Source organism: Mesoplodon bidens, assembly GCF_964165515.1.
Source record: "Mesoplodon bidens genome assembly, chromosome: 19".
NCBI lineage: Eukaryota > Metazoa > Chordata > Mammalia > Artiodactyla > Ziphiidae > Mesoplodon > Mesoplodon bidens.
This window is the reverse complement of record NC_138179.1, coordinates 47,423,723-47,441,668: the sequence shown is the minus strand read 5'-3', so window position 1 is coordinate 47,441,668 and position 17,946 is coordinate 47,423,723. Positions and strand designations below refer to the sequence as shown.

General features: G+C 44.2%; 1 protein-coding gene across 1 annotated transcript in view; it reads right to left on the bottom strand.

Moving 5' to 3' along the window:
- MARCHF10 (membrane associated ring-CH-type finger 10) overlaps positions 1-17,946 on the bottom strand; it is an 84,649-nt gene that overhangs the window by 48,156 nt on the left and 18,547 nt on the right. The window contains exon 3 of the mRNA XM_081218560.1: positions 4,397-4,568. Within this exon, the coding sequence (XP_081074686.1) occupies positions 4,397-4,568 (172 nt within the window). The remainder of the gene's footprint in view (positions 1-4,396; positions 4,569-17,946) is intronic.

The window sequence follows — 17,946 nt, the reverse complement described above, 5'->3', positions numbered from 1 at the left end:
GAAATTTCTTTGGTTGAGCTATTCTCTTATAAAGGTGCTAACCCGGGAGCAGTCTACGGTGTTGGAAGCAGCCTTCATAAATAGAGGGAGGCTTTGGGATTAACCTTTGCCTGAAGCCCAATCTATACCCAGGATTTCAGTCCTCCTGTCTACCTGGTGGGGTTGGTAACAACTCCATTTTACTGATGAGGAAACAGAGTTTGGAGAAGTCGCCAGTTTACATTTATAGGGCTAGTATGTGGTAGACCAGGAATCTGAGCTAGAACTTCAAATTCCGGGCTCTGTGATGCCCCAGGCCCGTCTGTCTCAGGAGCGTTACCGTAAATGGACTGAGAATTATGGTTCTCTCTATAAATATGGGAGCATTTGCTTATGTTGGTTGTTTTCTAACTTGGGCAGACAGCTTGGAAAGTTGTTGGATGCCAGTGGACTTGCCTGGAAACCCATCAATCTTGGCCTTTCAGACGACATCTTCAACAGAATTTATTTGCCAGGTAAGTTATGAAGATTGGGATTTGCCCTCAAAGTTCCCTTCCAGGCTGCTCTTCAAAGGAATAGTTCCCAATCCAAAAGAGACCACAGTCGTCTTAGATGTGTACATTTTAAAATCTGAGTTTACTGCTTTTTCTTAGTTTTACAGTCTCCACCGTAAGCCACTATTAGTCTGACTAGGTTTTGCTACTCCTACAGATTCGAATCTGGTGATGACTAACACTGAACTCAATAAGGAGTGAGGAGAATTTCCGAACATTTGGCTTTGTTTTAAAGGGCGAGATTTTGGCAGCAGGCTCACTAGACTCCATCCAGATCCATTTTCCTGGCACATAACTAGTAGGACTCTGCCCGGGCTCCAGGTGAGAGGAAAGGGCAGGAGAGGGCACTTACTTCCTATGAGCCTGGCACGGGGGTCACGAGTGACTTAGGACTCCAGGTGCCAGACCCCCACAGCACAATGGCCTTTGGATGCCTCTGCGTGTCCTGGAAAGGAGAGGTGGCTCCTTTGCAAGCCCGGATGGGGCTGGCAGGGGTTTTGGGAACAGGCAGGAGTCCAGGAGCCGGTGGCCACCATAGCTCCCTGCACTCCCTGGGCCTGCTGCCAGTTCTGCTTCCCCCTGATTCACACAGGTCGATGGGAGGATGCACATCCTGTGTGCGGAGTGGGCCTGCAGCAAAGGTTAATCCCCAAGCCGCCCTCTGCTTGAAAGAAGAATATGTAACTCGGCCAGGCTTATTTCTCACCCCGTGTCAGTGTTCACCTTGGTCATGGAATAGGATTTCTGAATCAATTGCACATCAGACCCAGCTGGGTCTTGCCTCACTGCCTGAGTTTTCCATGTCTTTTTGGAGGGGAAGCAAATCTCTCGCTTGGCGAATGCTTGCTGATTGTTCATCTTTTTCCATTTGGTGTTTTGCTTTGGGAATTCAGGGTATAGTAAAAGTGTCTGTACCTGCGTTTGTGTTAGGAGTTTAAAAATATAGCCCTGAGTTTTGGTAAAGGAAAAAAGATTGGGGTGGGGGGTGTGGAGGAGGTAATGTGAAGACAAAGAAAACAAAGTTTTCTGGTCCATTCTCCCTACTGAATACAGCTGCCTTGTACCCGATACCTTAAGGCTATTATGTATGAGCTATGGTGTCGGGGGCCATTCTAATGGCTGAGCATATGTTTTATCATTGAATCCTCACAGCCATCCCAGCAGGTAGGATCTGTGCTGACTCCCAGGCTCTGCCATTTTACAGATGAGGACACTGAGGCACAGAGAAGTTACTTGCTCAAAGGGACACAGCAGATGAGAAACGGGGCTCAGATGCTAATCCAAGCATTTTGACGCTAAAGCACTTGCCCGAAACTGCACGGAGAGAGATAACAAGGAGAATCGCAAGCCAACTCATTTAGAAATAGTTCCATGGAATGTATGAATTAATTTAAAATGCGTGAATTTCTTCTAACAGAGTGCGAAGTACAATGAAAATCTGATGCCTTCTCAGTTATAAATCTATTAGTAGAGGGCACTGATGGTTCCTCTGTTGTATTGATAAATAGCTGTTCTAGGCGTTCCAGATAATAATTCACATATAAGGATTCTAATGGATTATCATTACATAGATTTGCATGTAAGTCAAGCCACATTCCCCAGCTGTATTATTTTGTTCAGGAAAAGTCTGGCATAACACAGTATGGAAGGTTAGCCTATTAGGCAGATGTTGCGAAGGGATTTCACTGTCTTAATGCTTCAGTTTTGCGCAGAGCTCAGGTCTGACATGGGGAGAAGTTTTGGTGACTTACTGCCGACTTTGGGTCACCCCCCAAAATGCTTTAGAAAAGTATTTCCCTACAGAGGTGAAGGAAAGCAGGAACCTATGAATTTACCCAGTGAATTGGATCAACGTGTCCAGATAATTCAGGTCCCCAAGCCTCTTTTTCTATAATAGCAGCGTATTTATCTGAATTTTCTGAGTTGTCACCACCACTGGACTCAACTTTGCCTGAATAGACTCAGCTTAAATTCTTGCCATGTCCCTGGTCTGTCATTTTACTGTGCTGATGAAGGAACTCTGAGGGTGAGACTAGATGTGTAAAACGAATGGATCTTAACACACCAAGGCTTTGCTTTTAGCTCACATGATCAAGCCAGTTTGCTAGAGAACTGAGTCGGCTTCTGTAATAACTGACATCAATCAGCAGGGCTGTTACACTTGCTGGACGGCCAGGCCATAGTCCAGCTCATGGCTGCCTGGGGCTTGGACACGGTCTAGAGCTATAATATGGCGATAAAGCTGGTGTTTTAAAATTTATTTATTTTATTATTATCATTATTTTTAAGCTGGTGGTTTTTAAAGGCTGTTTACTACAAGTAACATCTCTTAGGTGGTGAAATAGATATCTTTCTGCCAACTTGGCTCTCTTGCCTAAACCTTGGTGCTTTCTAGTCTAGTAATTCTTCGAATTTGAGGTTTTATAGAAAGTAAAGTGAATTAATTCTCCCTTTCTGTCAGTGTTGTAAGTTCCACGTGGAGTCCGCTCCGTCGGAAGAACATCTATATTAATCAGACAAGCTAAAGTCATGGAGTGGGCCTAAACTGTCCATTAGAATGATTTATCTCTACAGAGGACAAAGCACATCATGCAAACAGCTACCTAGTTTTCGCAAGAAGGCTAAAAATTATATCGAGTGACTGGAGTTGCCTTACTTAAATTTAATTTTTTCTATTAAAGACATCCTCAATTTGATACATGACAACATGGATTTTGAAATATTTGGGGAATGATCTTATTTGCCCTATTTCATTCTTAAACTGCTGAATTAAAGACCTAATTCCTACTAAAAGGCTTCAAAATGAGAAGTTGTTAACTACGATGATACTTTCCCCTGATTAAATAAGGAAAAAGAGTTGGTTGGGGCTTTGCCTAAACGGACATAATTTCAGAAGTCAATTTTTCTTTAAACTTCATTAAAGCTATAAAATGTGGGTGGTTAATCTGAGTGAGAGCTGCCATTGTCTAAAAATGCATTAAGACTTAACCGGACGGGTGGTTGTACGACAGGAGCTATTTAGGATTAAAAAGTCATTGTGATTTGGATTTAAATGAATCGCATATGCTATTTGTGAATTCTTCGTAAATGTACGTAAATGTACGTACATTTACGAATTCTTCGGCAGTTAATCTGGATCGTTTCCATTCCACCCAAGCAGAAGGCAGACCTTTCTGCCTAGTTATCCCAACTTCCACGTCAGTTCCCAGAGGAATCACGTTTGTCCTACAGATGTTGGCTTTAATGGGGATGAGCCTGAGGGACTCTAAACTTTCAGTTGCATTTATCCCCTTTCTGGATACTATTAAGTTTCTCCTGCCTAAAGCAGAGGACCGGTCTTTGCTTCAAAGGCAGCTAAAGAGTGAATTATTTACCAAACTGCACAAAGGGGAAGATTTACCAAGCCCCCTTTTTTTCCCGGAGAGGACAACCCCAGAACTGGAGGACTTTATTACCCTCTTTCTCAGCAGTAAATTATGCCATTCAGATGCTTTTGAAAGCTTCCCTTCATGCTCTGGATTGAGTCATAAAATTTGATACCTGGGGCCAAATGTCTTTATCCCTCCCAGAAGGGTGAAGAAGATGAAAAGGCAGCCATTCTGGGCCAGTGCCACACAAAGCCAATGACTGGGAAGAAATTGTGGGCAGTGGAGACAGTTACTCTGCATAATTCACACCTCCTTGACCTGATGTTCTACTCCGAAATGGATTTTATCATTTGCATAAGATCATCAGACCCTGCAAAACCTGAACTGGCCACTTGGAAAACACTAGGTGTAATCGGGGCCACGAATTTGATTGCTGTCCTTACCTCTGATGCCGGGATGTTAGATCTTGTGAATTTCAATAAACCCGCCACTCACCTGGATAGGGTTTGCTGGGGCCCACTTTCTCTGATTTCTTTGGAGTCATGGTACTTTTATGTTTCTGCTTGACTGATGTTTGGTCAATTGTTGGAAGTCTGTAATCACTCTTACGTGCAGTACTCTTGGCAGATAATCTCGGTTTGGCTAGAGCATCCTCCTCACCAGAACTCTTCCGAAAATGAAAGGTGTCTGAGTATCTGTGGTCAGTAGGCCATCTTTGCTGGGCAGGGGAAAAAGAGACAAGCCAAATTCAGCAACCCCTCAACAAAGACACTGGAGCATCCTGCCAGCTCAATGTGCCCTTTCACCAGTCAGATTTTCATGGACTGGGCGTATCAATTTAGAAATAATAGCAAAGTTAATGAGTCTATTTTGTAGAACATTATGAAGAGAATGAATTCCTGACCCTTAAGTAATTGGATGACCAATAAACAGCTCATGCTAAGAGCAAATGTGAAAACAGGAGAAACCATCCGTGCATTTAAACTTCTTGTTATTTGTTATTTGAACTATTTTGGGGGTGGGTGAGGAAAAATGTTCCTTATGTTAATCATATACTTGACAATGGAAAGGAAATTTAGATAAGTGTGTTGGGACTGAATCAATGAGACCTCAGTTTAATACTCTGAATTATTGGGTGCAACATAAGACAGATTAATCTTTTTAAAAGGCCCCTACTTGTCAGTCTTCTATAAAGAAGTCAGTATAAATCTATGCGCGGACAAATCCTGACTCATGCGGTGTCAGAATATCTCAACACAGCCTTGCAGACGCAATAAAAATTATCCAGGCATTCAATAGCTTTACACTTTGCCACACTTACACCCACCAAAGAAATGAGTGAAAACGACATAAACAATTAGGAGAAACTTGGTCTTGAAGGGCAATTTAAGTCCTGCCTTAAGGTCTTAGATCCTGGTGTTAATATGATTTGCTAGGCGATGCACCCAACAAACAAAACCACAGGGTTCCCATCCCCCCACACCAGGGGCAGGGTCACTAAATACTCCTGCACTGCACAGTGGTCTATATTGGCAAGTCCTCTGAAAGTGTAGACCCCTGCGGACACAGAGTGCTTGAATTAACGTCCTCCACACCTCCCCAGCGGTGGCAATTTGTATTGATCTTGCTCCCCGTTCTCTCTGACAGTTGTGGCATTTTCATTTTAAGCCTCCTGACTCAGGAAAATACTCTGAATAGCTTTGAATTATTGGGTGTAACGTAAGACAAACTACACTCTCAAAAAAGTCCCCTACCTGTCAGTCTTCTACAAGGATGTCGGTACAAATCTACAGGTGGACAGATCCTTATTCTCCAGGATTATAAATTATGTTTGGTCACTTAGAGCCTGGTGACAGCCTTCAAACAAATAATTATTGTTTCTCCCTGCATTTTCAGAAAACAGACCACCCTCAGATAAAGGGACGGGAAAAAGGAAAGGACATAATGAGTTGGTTGTTCTCCCTTTTCCCTTTTGGTTCTGGAATTTAACAGAAATCCTTGGAAATGATTCTGAAATGTCAAAGACGAAACATGAGGTCATTTCTGAACATGGGATAGGCTTTCCATTCTCAGCAAAGGGAATGTGGGCAAATTTTAATTCTGGTGCCTGAGATGGTCATAGGCAAGAAGGACATTGGTGAACGTGTGACTGAATTTCTTCCACAAACTGCTCAACACGAACAACTTACATCAGCGAATGGAGAAGCTGCTCACACATCTGTTTTTCAGCCAGTGGAAAGGCAGGAAACATGCTCTGGGCTAAGACTACCAATATCCATGGTTACAGCATCAGGAGCAGTAATAGTGTCCACTGCTGGTGGGTCCGTCCCCTTCACCCTCAGCCAGGACTAGAATTCTTTGCTTACCCCAGGCAGTAGTGAATCGGGAGGAGTTGGTGAAGAGACTCTTTATTGGGTGGGGTGTTAAGCCATGTTTAACCTTCCTTCACCCATTCATTGTACCTCGAGCATTAATAGCACCAAAGGTGGAAGAAAACTTGGCCAATTAAACCATGCCTATTACATATGGTATCATGCACCTGCCTTCCAAGTATATCCTTCTCTGGTTCCTGGTTCCATCAACTTTACTTCCAGTTGCAAATATCTATCTATCTATCTAGATATCTATCTATCTATATTTTTGGCTGCGTTTGGTCTTCGTTGCTGCGCGTGGGCTTTTCTCTAGTTGCAGAGGGCGGGGGCTACTCTTCGTTGCGGTGCACAGGCTTCTCATTGCAGTGGCTTCTCCTGTTGCGGAGCACAGGCTCTAGGTGCGTGGTCTCAGCAGTTGTGGCTCGCGGGCTCTAGAGTCCAGGCTCAGTAGTTGTGGCTCACAGGCTTCGTTGCTCCACGGCATGTAGGATCTTCCCGGACCAGGGCTCGAACCCATGTCCCCTGCATTGGCAGGCAGATTCTTAACCACTGAGCCACCAGGGAAGTCCCTGGGAATCACCCTTGAGTTCAGAAATTACAGCTGGAAGTGGGTGTTTTGTTGGTTGGCAACTAAAGCCACAATGGTGAGAACTCTAATACTTACGAATGTGCTACTGGGTCTTTTCGTGCTTGCTTTGAGTCATCTTAAGCCAATGACTTCAACTTTTTGTATCTTCATTCGTGTCCTGTCATGTATTCAGCCATTCTCATGTATCCTCTCTCATGAAAGCCCATTATATTATCCAAGGAGGATGCTCCTTGGGTGAAAGAAGTTGAAGTAACTCATTCTGGCACTAAAATGTAGTATTTAAGACTCTGGAGCCCAGCTTCCTGGGAGTGAATCCTGGCTCTTTCACGCAGTGACTGTGTGACATAGGATTGGTTTTAGTTCATCTCTTTGCCTCTCAGATTTTCTCATCTGTGAACAATAGTGCCTTTTTTTGGTGGTTCTGTGAGGATGAAATGAGTTAAGATATGTTTATAGCACTAAGGGTCATGGTGCCAGGCACTGAGAGAGTGCCATGTAAGGGTTGGCTTTTGCAATTAGCCATCCATGTTCAGCCATTTAAAAAAGTAACCAGCTAACTGCTGAAAATTAACTACCTGCTGTTGAAACCAAAACCATAAACCCCACTGAAAAATTCAAATGGGTTGTCACCTACTTCAAAGAGCAATGGACAGCAAGGTGGGGCAGTCCTACGGTACAAGTTCTCTTTCAGACAGTAAAGTTCTAATGCCAAATATTTAACAACATTTAAAGATTAGCAGACAGTAAAAATTAAATTATGTTGATTTTTTTTTCTTGCGGTACGCGGGCCTCTCACTGTTGTGGCCTCTCCCATTGTGGAGCGCAGGCTCAGCGGCCATGGCTCACGGGCCCAGTCGCTCCGCGGCACGTGGGATCTTCCCGGACGGGGCACGAACCCGTGTCCCCTGCATCGGCAGGCGGATTCTCAACCACTGCGCCACCACGGAAGCCCAATTATGTTGATTTTAAGCTGATTTTAAAACTGTCTCCTCCTCTTGCAATTTTGAAGAGTAATTACAATTTTCTTCCCCCATATGTTCCTAAGTTGAAATGTCACATGGAGGTGGAGGCAAGAGCATACTGCTCTTCCTTTAGGGGAAGAAAACTAGCTCTGTGTTTCAAAATCAAAGCCTGAAACATTAAAAAAACAAAACAAAAAAACTAAACTAAAAAACCCAGACTACAGGGCTTCCCTGGTGGCGCAGTGGTTGAGAGTCCGCCTGCCGATGCAGGGGACATGGGTTCGTGCCCCAGTCCGGGAGGATCCCACGTGCTGAGGAGCGGCTGGGCCCATGAGCCATGGCCGCTGAGCCTGCGCGTCCGGAGCCTGTGCTCCGCAACGGGAGAGGCCACAGCAGTGAGAGGCCCGCGTACCGCAAAAAAACAAAAGAAACAAACCCAGACTACGTAATACATGTGTAGACTTTTTATTTTTTAAAAAATTTATTTATTTTGTTTATTTACTTTTGGCTGCATTGGGTCTTCATTGCTGCGCATGGGCTTTTCTCTAGTTTCAGCGAGCAGGGGCTACTTTCGTTGCGGTACACGGGCTTCTCATTGCGGTGGCTTCTCTTGCTGCAGAGCATGGGCTCTAGGCGCACGGGCTTCGGTAGTTGTGGCACGTGGGCTCAGTAGTTGTGGCTCGTGGGCTCTAGAGCACAGGCTCAGTAGTTGTGGCGTACGGGCTTAGTTGCTCCACAGCATGTGGGATCTTCCCGAACCAGGGCTCGAACCCATGTCCCCTGCATTGGCAGGCAGATTCTTAACCACTGCGCCACCGGGGAAGCCCCATGTGTAGACTTCAAGTTCTCTCTTGGTAATCTGATGAGAGTCCTAATAAAGCCACATTAACTAAAAGAAGTTATTGTCAAAATTAGTATTTTTCTGGAGTATTATGGTTTTTGCAGTCAACATTTTCCAAAGATCCCCAACTTGCTCTTTTGGCATCATCCATAATAAAGTAGAGATATGACCTTGCTAGAAACTCTCAAAAGTTCAGAGCAAGACTCACACTAGGAAAAGAAGGGACTTACATTAGGGAATTGGGCACTGAAGTAGCGACTTCGAAACATGATGATTGTTCTAGTTAGACCTCCTGGATGATGGAGACCCAAGGATTGGCACGTGGGATACATTTCTTCAGGGATGTGAGAGTGACTAGATTTTTTTTTTTTTTTGAAACACAGCTTTCATTAGTATTCAGTGCAGTTCTTTCTAATCTTTCTGTCTTTGAGTGTATATATAATTAAAACAACACCACCATGGTTATGATATTGGAACTTCTTGGAACTATTTTAGATGTAGGACACCTCATGGTTTTGGATATGTGGGAGAAAAACTTTTATTGTTCTTATCCTGGGATGGCTTCCATCTTGCTTTTCCAATTGATTTCTGCTCTCCATGTCACTCAGAACCTGGAGGCCTGGTCAAGTCCTGTGCTGGATAATGAGTGGCAGGGCACGTTGTGGGGAGTATGGACTGGGATTCTTGACCACCATCCTCAGTCTTGACTCCTCCTACCCAGTCTCTAGCACTGGTCACCCAATTCCAATATTAAAAATGAAAGTAAAACCTCTTCTTTCCTGGATGTTGTACATGCTCTAGTTTCAGGACTTAATGAAGCTCAGGTTCTTGATGTCTCGTCACAGAAAGAATTCAGTGAGAGATACAGTGATAGGTAAGAAGTGGATTTATTTAGAGAGAAACACACTCCACAGACAGAGTGTGGGCCATCTCAGAAGGTGAGAAAAGGCCTAGATTTTTAAACTGGGTTCTAACAATGTTGAGTCTGAAATGGCAAGGTGACAATGAGCACAGACAATCAGAAAGGCAAGGAGACAGAAGTAGTCAGGGACAGAAAAGACCGAGCCATTTTCCAGCTCTTGCCTGATGGCTCATTTCCAAGATCTACAGAGCTGGTTCTCAACTGATATGCCACCTCCCTCCCTCCCACAAGGTGTGCTGATGAATTCTGATGGACGTGTACAAAACGCATTGTAGCCACGTGTCACGTGATGGAAGGCAGAGCTGAGTGGATCTTATGACATAGTGTAAAGATCAGGACATGACTTGCTCTGAATAGGAAAACAGGCAAAGAGTAGTGTCAGGCTGGTGCCAGAGAAAGACGGTGTGTTTATTACATTTGACATAAAACGTTCCCACGAGATCATGAAAGAGGATGATCAAGGCTGTGAACCTCGACACGCAAACAGTAACAACATGGGAAGGGTGACCAAGGAACTGTGGGTGCAAATGAGTATCTTCAGAGTGCTGTCCCCAAAGTCCACATTCATATTGTGCCTCAAGCACAAAAAATTGCCTTTGGGAATTAAGGGCAGCTTGTATAAATAGCATTCTGGACAGGATGGGTACCTTTATGGATTCAAGAAATATAAAGTTAGCATGTCCTACGCAGAGTGCTGTTGTATTACAAAGCTGGCTAAACATTCTCTCTTCTAGAAAAAACTAAGGGCATCAAAGTCCTTCCCATGTTCAGGACAATTTTGAGCTTACCAGGATTGTAAACTTGAACAACAATACAGAATGGATTAGTAATTTGGGGCGGGGTTTGGACTCAGGTACCACTCACCTGAATCCAACTGCTGCTTAACCCCATTTGTGTCTCCCCACCTGGAGACGTGGCTCCCAGGTGGGGCTGGGCAAAACCAGGCTCAGCAGTAGAAGCCCTTGCTTTCCACTTTGCCACAAGAAGCTTTTGGGAGTTGACTGGGCTGCCATGTGCATAAATTTCATGGGCAGTTGTCTCTACTAATGAATTCTGTAGAGAACTCTCTCCTACCTGCCACCTTCTCTCTGATTCTCATGCCAACAAGTTGGAGTGACCCAGCCTGAGACGCTGGTCTGAGAGCAACAGTGGCCTCAGTGGTTAAAGTCTTCATAATGTTTGATCACCATTGGGGCTGCTCTCTGAAGGAGAGGCACGTGGGACTTTAGTAGAACTTGCTTCCTGATTACAAGCCATCCCACTAGGGAAGGTCCTCTGGGTGAAACAGAGCTGCAAGCTACTGAAATGGTGAACATAACATGTTTTATAACACTTGCTAGTATTTCTTAAAATGCAAATGAATCCTTCGTGTGCTGCAGAAATCTTGGTTGGTTTACATGGGTGGTGACGATACGTTTTCATGCTTTGGGGGACAGGTATGTGTAGTATTCTCTGAAATGGAGTTCTTCTGTATGGTAGGCAGTGGGTAAGGAAGTGGCGTGTGGCCAGGAAATTGTTGGATGTAAAAAATTTGAGCACTAAGGTGTAGTGTTTAGTAGCACGTTGAGACTGCCCTCCGTTGTGTATTTTTCAGGAGTGGTTTTGCTACAATGTATTTCTCCTTCATTCTTTACCTGAATCCATATTCTCCTTTTAGTTGAGAGGAACATTTGAAGAACATGAAAGACTTGGCCATTAAATGGAGGTCATCCATGAAAATACCTCCTACTCAGAATAATAGGTCATAAAACATGGGAATTAATTGAAAAGCATCATATGCATCTACTGTGTCTTCAACCCCATATAAAGACAAGATACTTGCAATGGGAGAGACACAATTTATACCATACTAGCAAAATGCAAAACAAAGTTTAATTAAGTGGTAAATTGGGTGGCACCAATTCTAAATTTCAAAGGAACTCACAGCAAAAAAGTGAGAAGTCAAGGGAGGCTTCATGAAGGGGATGGTGTTTTCTAGGAACTCAAGGAGCAGTAGGGACCAGCTTAGGCTGGAGGCAGCACGGGAGCCAAGGTACGGATGGAGTGACACCCACGGCGTGATTCTCAGGCAGCAAGGCATATGGCCAGAGCAGAGGGTGTGAGAAGGAGAGGTGAGAGACAAAGTTGGCTGGCAAGCTGGGGTCAGACTGTGGGGGGCTCTGAGAGTCAAGCAAAGGATTGAGAGTTAATGTGTTGGAGAATAGGGTCCAACTGAAGGTTTCTGAGAAGAAAAATGCTTAATGTGTTACTTAAGATTAGCTTGTATGTTTCTTTCAGAGGAAGAAAACAAAGCATCTTTTTGTAGTTTCAATGGCTTATTTTTGTAAAGTGTAAGTCTTTTCTTTATTGCAAAAAAAAAGAAAATCCATGTCCACAATGGAAAACTAAAGACAAAGAGAGAAATTTTAAAGCATTAAGAACTCCATTAACCTTGAGATAAAAACTGCAAATAGCTTGGTCTGTGTTCTTTCAGACCACCCCTCCCCCCCTTTTTAAACATCTTTATTGGAGTATAATTGCTTTACAATGTTGTGTTAGTTTCTGCTGTATAACAAATGAGTGTGATGGAGACTACTAGCTTTCCACTGAAATCCCTTCTCAAGTGATGAGCTACAGTTGGATGTGGCCGCCCACCTTGAACTGAATGACTCAGTTTCCACTGCAACTAGGTGTGGCCTTAGGAGGAAAGTCTCACCAGTGGAGTGGGAGCACAATTGACGTGTACAGCCTGTTTCAGAGATAATCTCTGGCCCTGCTTCTCAGCTGGAGAGGCAACAACTTTGAAAGTCATGTGTTGAAGACAATAGAACCATCATTGGCCTGAATCCCTGTAAGTCCTAGTGGAGGAGAGCTGCCTGCTGATCACCTGGGCCATCACAGGTGCCAGAAATAAATTCTTTCTTGATTGAATCATCATATTTTTGGTCCCTTTGTTATAGCAGCTGACATTACTCTTGCACATATATTTATGCATCTGTATAAATATTGTGTTTTTTGTTTGTTTGTTTGTTTTTGCGGTATGCGGGCCTCTCACTGTTGTGGCCTCTCCCGTTGTGGAGCACAGGCTCCGGATGCGCAGGCTCAGCGGCCATGGCTCACGGGCACAGCTGCTCTGCGGCATGCGGGATCCTCCCGGACCGGGGCACGAACCCGTGTCTCCTGCATTGGCGGGCGGACTCTCAACCACTGTGCCACCAGGGAAGCCCCTTTCCTCCCTTCTTATTTGTTTGTTTGCCTCTTTATTTGTTATCATCATCATTGTGGTTTCAAGGACACATTTTATTCAATTATCTCATCACATTTTTTGAGGCTCAAATCGTCCCAAAATTGGTGAATGGGAGTTCACTCAAGTTTGCTCTGACTTGAGTCTCCGAGCACTTCTATGCTTTATGGCACAATAAAATTTCATAGCCTCACCTTGTACTTTACCTGGCTCAGACCTAGAATCAGCTATTTTCCCAATAAGCTCTGGTTCCTTTTAGTTTAGCAAGCTATTTAGAAATCAGTATCTTCATGCTATGTGTGTTCATTGCTCCTAGAGGGACATTGTCCCTAAGTCCTTTCAATGGAATTAATTAGAAATATGTATTTAACACTAATACATATTTAGTGGAAGGGGTTTTCCCTTCCTTTCTTTTGTTTTATATTTATTTTTTTCTCATATTTAAAATCTTTATTCCTTAATTATATTAATATATGTATTCATTTGTTTTACTCTGTAATGAACATGAAATAATTTCAAAATCACAGTACAAATATACTCGAAGAATAAACCCATTAAGTAAACTTTATTCTTTCTTGGCAGTTCTCTTTGTCTTTACAATATATTCCTATTGTATGGCTCTGTCATAATTACTTTTGTTGGTTATTTAGGTTGCTTCCAACTTTTTCTGTGATAAATAATGCTATGATGAATATTCTTATATATTTATGCACATCATCAATTATTTCTTTAAGTTCCCAAAGTGGGAATTTATATTAGTAGATTAACAGCATCACAAAGATTTACAATATTTTGTTCCCAAGTTGTCCTCCAGAAATACTCTACCAATTTACATTTCCAGAGGTACATGAGAATGCCAATTTCTACATAACTTTTCCAACTACATATTATCTTTTTAAAAGAGACTTTGTCATTTTGGGAAAAGACTATAATTTTAATCTGTAACTTGTATGTAATTTTAATTTAATTATTATTATTTTTTGGTCACGTCATGTGGCATGCAGGATAGTTCCCCAACCAGTGCTCGAACCCACTGCAGTGTAAGCATAGAGTGTTAACCACTGGACTGCCAGGGAAGTCCCCTAATTTAATTATTAAGGAGGTTCATTTATTTAGCTCATCTATTTAGAATCTATATTCCACCAATTTCTAAAAAGTGACTTAAAAGTTGAACTGAAAACAGTGTAAAGAAATAGGAAAAGAAAAGGCAAAACTAATTTATGGTGAAAATACCCAGAACAGTGGTTGTCTCTGAGAAGGACAGAGGCAGGAATTGACTGGAAAGGGTCATGGGGTGATGGAAACGCAAAACATGGTTACATGCATTTATCAAAACTCGTTTAAAAAAATGAATTTTGATACATTTTAAAAAAGGAACTGCATGGACAACCATCAGAAGATAGGGCAGAGGTTTTTTTTGCCGGGGGCGTGGGCGCAGTTGGGGAAAACCTCCCTGAGCAAGTGACCTGAGCTGAGATCTGAGACCTGGTGGGAAGGCAGGCCAAGTACTTCAAGAAAAGGGAACAGCATGTGCAAAGCCTCCTAGCAGGAGGTGGCCTGGCATGAAAGAGGACCCAAAGCCAGTGTGGTTGAAGCATAGAGCAGTAAGGAAGGCCAGATCCCAAAGGGCCTTGTTGGCTACATGATGGGTGTTGGTCCCCATTCTGAAAGCCACAGAACACCATGGAAGGGGTTTAAGTGGCCAACAGAGTGATCTGGGTTCCACTTGTCAAATCACCTGTGGTAGGGAAAGCGGGATTTGGGGGCAGGAGCGGGAGTTGTGAAGACCTGTTAGGGGGCCTTTGCAGTAACTTAACTAGGTGATAGCAGAGACGAACACACAGATGGATTAAAATGATAAGTAAAATGGATGGGACTTGGTGATGTGTAAGACGGTAAGGAGGAAAGTGTCAGATTCTGATGATACTGCACAAAAGGAAGAACAGGGACTTCCCTGGTGGTCCAGTGGTTAAGACCAGGCTTCCACTGCAGGGGCCACGGGTTTGATCTCTGGTCAGGGAACTAACATCCTGCATACCTTGCGGCTCGGCCAGAAAAAAAAAAAAAAGGAAGAACAAAGGGCCAGGCTGGGAACTTTAGCACCAGGCCTATTGAGTTTGAGACATCCAAGTAGAAATTATTTAGAAAACAATTGGATATTTAGATCTGGAGATCAAAAGCGAGGTTTGGGTTAGAAATGCGGATTTGGGAGTCATAGGCAGGTAACATCTTGGGCAGGTAACCTGAGGAGAATAGAGCAGGGTTTCTTGGGGGTGAGACATGAATATGCATGGGAAAAAAATTGCATCCTTATTTCCACTAACCTCTTATTGAAATCTAAGCATATCTTTCATTTACTAATACAGGCAACAAACCACAGTAGTATTAGCAGTACCTCTGATTTGTCACCAATCAAAATCACAGGTATTTTCACATTTCATTAAATAGGTTACAGATGTCTCAAAGTACCCTTTACGCCCATCACTTGTTATTTCATGTGTTAAAAAAGAAGCACAGGGCTTCCCTGGTGGCGCAGTGGTTGGGAGTCCGCCTGCCGATGCAGGGGACACGGGTTCATGCCCCGGCTCGGGAAGATCCCACATGCCGCGGAGCGGCTGGGCCCGTGAGCCTTGGCCGCTGAGCCTGTGCGTCCGGAACCTGTGCTCTGCAACGGGAGAGGCCACAGCAGTGAGAGGCCCGCATACCGCAAAAAAAAAAAAAAGAAGCACATATATTACTGAGTCACAGATTTCTAAAAATATCTTGATGATTATTTCAAGGATTGTGGTTTCCTTTGAAATCCTGTGCATCTTATTTTATGCATTTGAAAATATTATTGTGAGAAGAGGACCCAGAGAGGTCATCCGTATTGCCCAAGAGGCCTGTGATACAAAACCAGGATAAACCCCCAGGTGTGGAGTGAGAAGAGAAGCAAGCCTGGAGGAATCCCAGGACTCAGCGCCGAGGAGGAGGAGGAGAAGCCAGGAGAACGTGGCTTCGTAGAAGCACGGGGACGTAGCGTTTTGAGGACAATTGAGTGGCCAGGCGAGCTAAAGCTGCTGAGAGGTGGAGCGCAGTGAGGACTGCAAGAGACGCCCTGCATCATAGACGCGGAAGGCATCTGACGAAGAGCCCTTTCTGTGGAATGACGTGTGTGGTAGCCAGATCGCAGTGGGTTGCGTTGTGAGTAGGAGGTGGGGAAACTGAGTCAGTCAGTGTAAATGATTCCTTTGAGAGCTTTGTGAGGGATGGGGGCTCAAGGAAGGTCTCTTCTGTTGTTTTCTTAAGATTTTTGATAGGAGACCTTGGATCATGATTAAAGGCTGATGGGAAGGGAAGGCTCTGGTACAGAGTTGGAGACGCGGGAACGGAAGGGACGATGGATGGAGTGAGGGTCCTGAGCAGAGATGGAAGGGTTGGTAACTGGGTGGGAATGAGGGGGTGGTGGTGCAGAGGGAAGGGGGTGGATGGGTCGGGCAGCAGCGAGCTGAGAGGGAGCTTCCACGTGAGGACCCCTGTGGAGTGGGGTGGAAGAGAGGAGGCATTGGGGAAAGGGAAGAAGGCTTGAAGTGGAAGGGACAGTTGACCAGGGAAACTGGGCAGCACCGAAGAGTTGCAGGTTAGTGGCCGTGACCTTCCAGGGGCACCATTTTTCAAGGTTGGGTGATTTTTTTTCCGGCAGTCGCCAGTGGTGTGGGTGCAGACCCGGAGACCGTGGATGGGCAGGATTTTGCCAGAGAGGTGTGGCAACAAAACGAAGGGCAAGGGAAGTGTTAAGAGGATCAAGCACAGAACACAGGCTGCTTGGGAAGGGAAAGTTGGCACAGAGCAGGCAGTGAGAGGACAAAGGGAGAGGAACCAAGGGACCGGAGGTCATTCATTACTATATCCCCATACCACCCAACACAGTGTCTTGAACACCAGTGGTTTATAATTTCTTAACAAATAAAGCAATTGTTGTTGTCAACAAAAGAAGGTTTTAGGGTGAAATGCTGTATTTATAGGTTATGTTTAATGCAGGTGTGCCCCTGAATAATCATGTCTCGCAACTGACTGAAAAAATTTTTAATTTTGATATCTGAACTTTAATAGGTTTTAAACAAGTTTCTGGGTTTTAAAAAGCAATTAGAACCATTTTTTTAAGTAGAGGATTTTAATAAGATGTAAACTGAAATACACAGCACTACATAAAATGCGAAAAAAGCCACTTTATCGTAATCTTCGCTCATGCAATTTCTGAGCTGCTGAGTCTAATTAACACGGGGAACTCTTGGGGTCAGAGGTCAACATTGCTCGGCACCGGCGATTTCACGGAGCTGGGATGACAATTGGTGTTTGTCTCACTGGGCCGAGTGGCAGAATCACCCCGTGGAAGGATTGACTCTAGGCTGTCCTGCTTATCTGTTCAAAAGGCAGGACGATATTCTGGAAGCAGCTGCAATTTAAACTGACAGTTGCCCCATTTTCCTGCCATGCCCTATTTTTAAATTACCTAGTGGAACTCAGGCGAAGCACAGAAACGGAGGAGAAATGAAGCACTGCTGGCTTTGCCCAGACCAATTATCATTCGTTTGTGCCATTTACTGCTGTGAAAGGCTTCCAGGACCCTGGTTTGCCCAGGGGCCTGCACCCCAGGTCTTCCAATTACTCTATAATATGACCACAAAGGAAGCCTTCAGTTCAGTCTGGTGAGTTACCTGGTGGAACATTCAAGCACACCAAGATGACCTCTTATAAAGTACGAGTGAGTCCTGGGTCAACTTTGGGCTGTTCTGAGTTTCCTCTGTCCATGGAGAGCTGCTTATGTCTTTGTGTTCTTGCCCATCTGTGACAAAAGGAACTTACCCAGAGCTTTAAAGAAGCCACCTGTCCCTTTGCGGAGTGGTAGGCCAGGAAAAGAACGTTCTCTTTAGCCAGTTACTCTGGTCGTCACCAATGAGGAGGTTTCCAAATGGTTGATTGTGGTTTCAATCTTCAGACCCAAACTGGCCATTGCACGTTGGCGGTCTTAGCAAACCACTCTCTCCTTGATGATTTCAAGCCAGGCCAGGGTCTGTCCACCACTCCTGGTAACGGTACACACTTTCTTCTCTCGCTCGAGGCAGAGTGCTGCTCTGGCGGTTGTGGCTACACCAC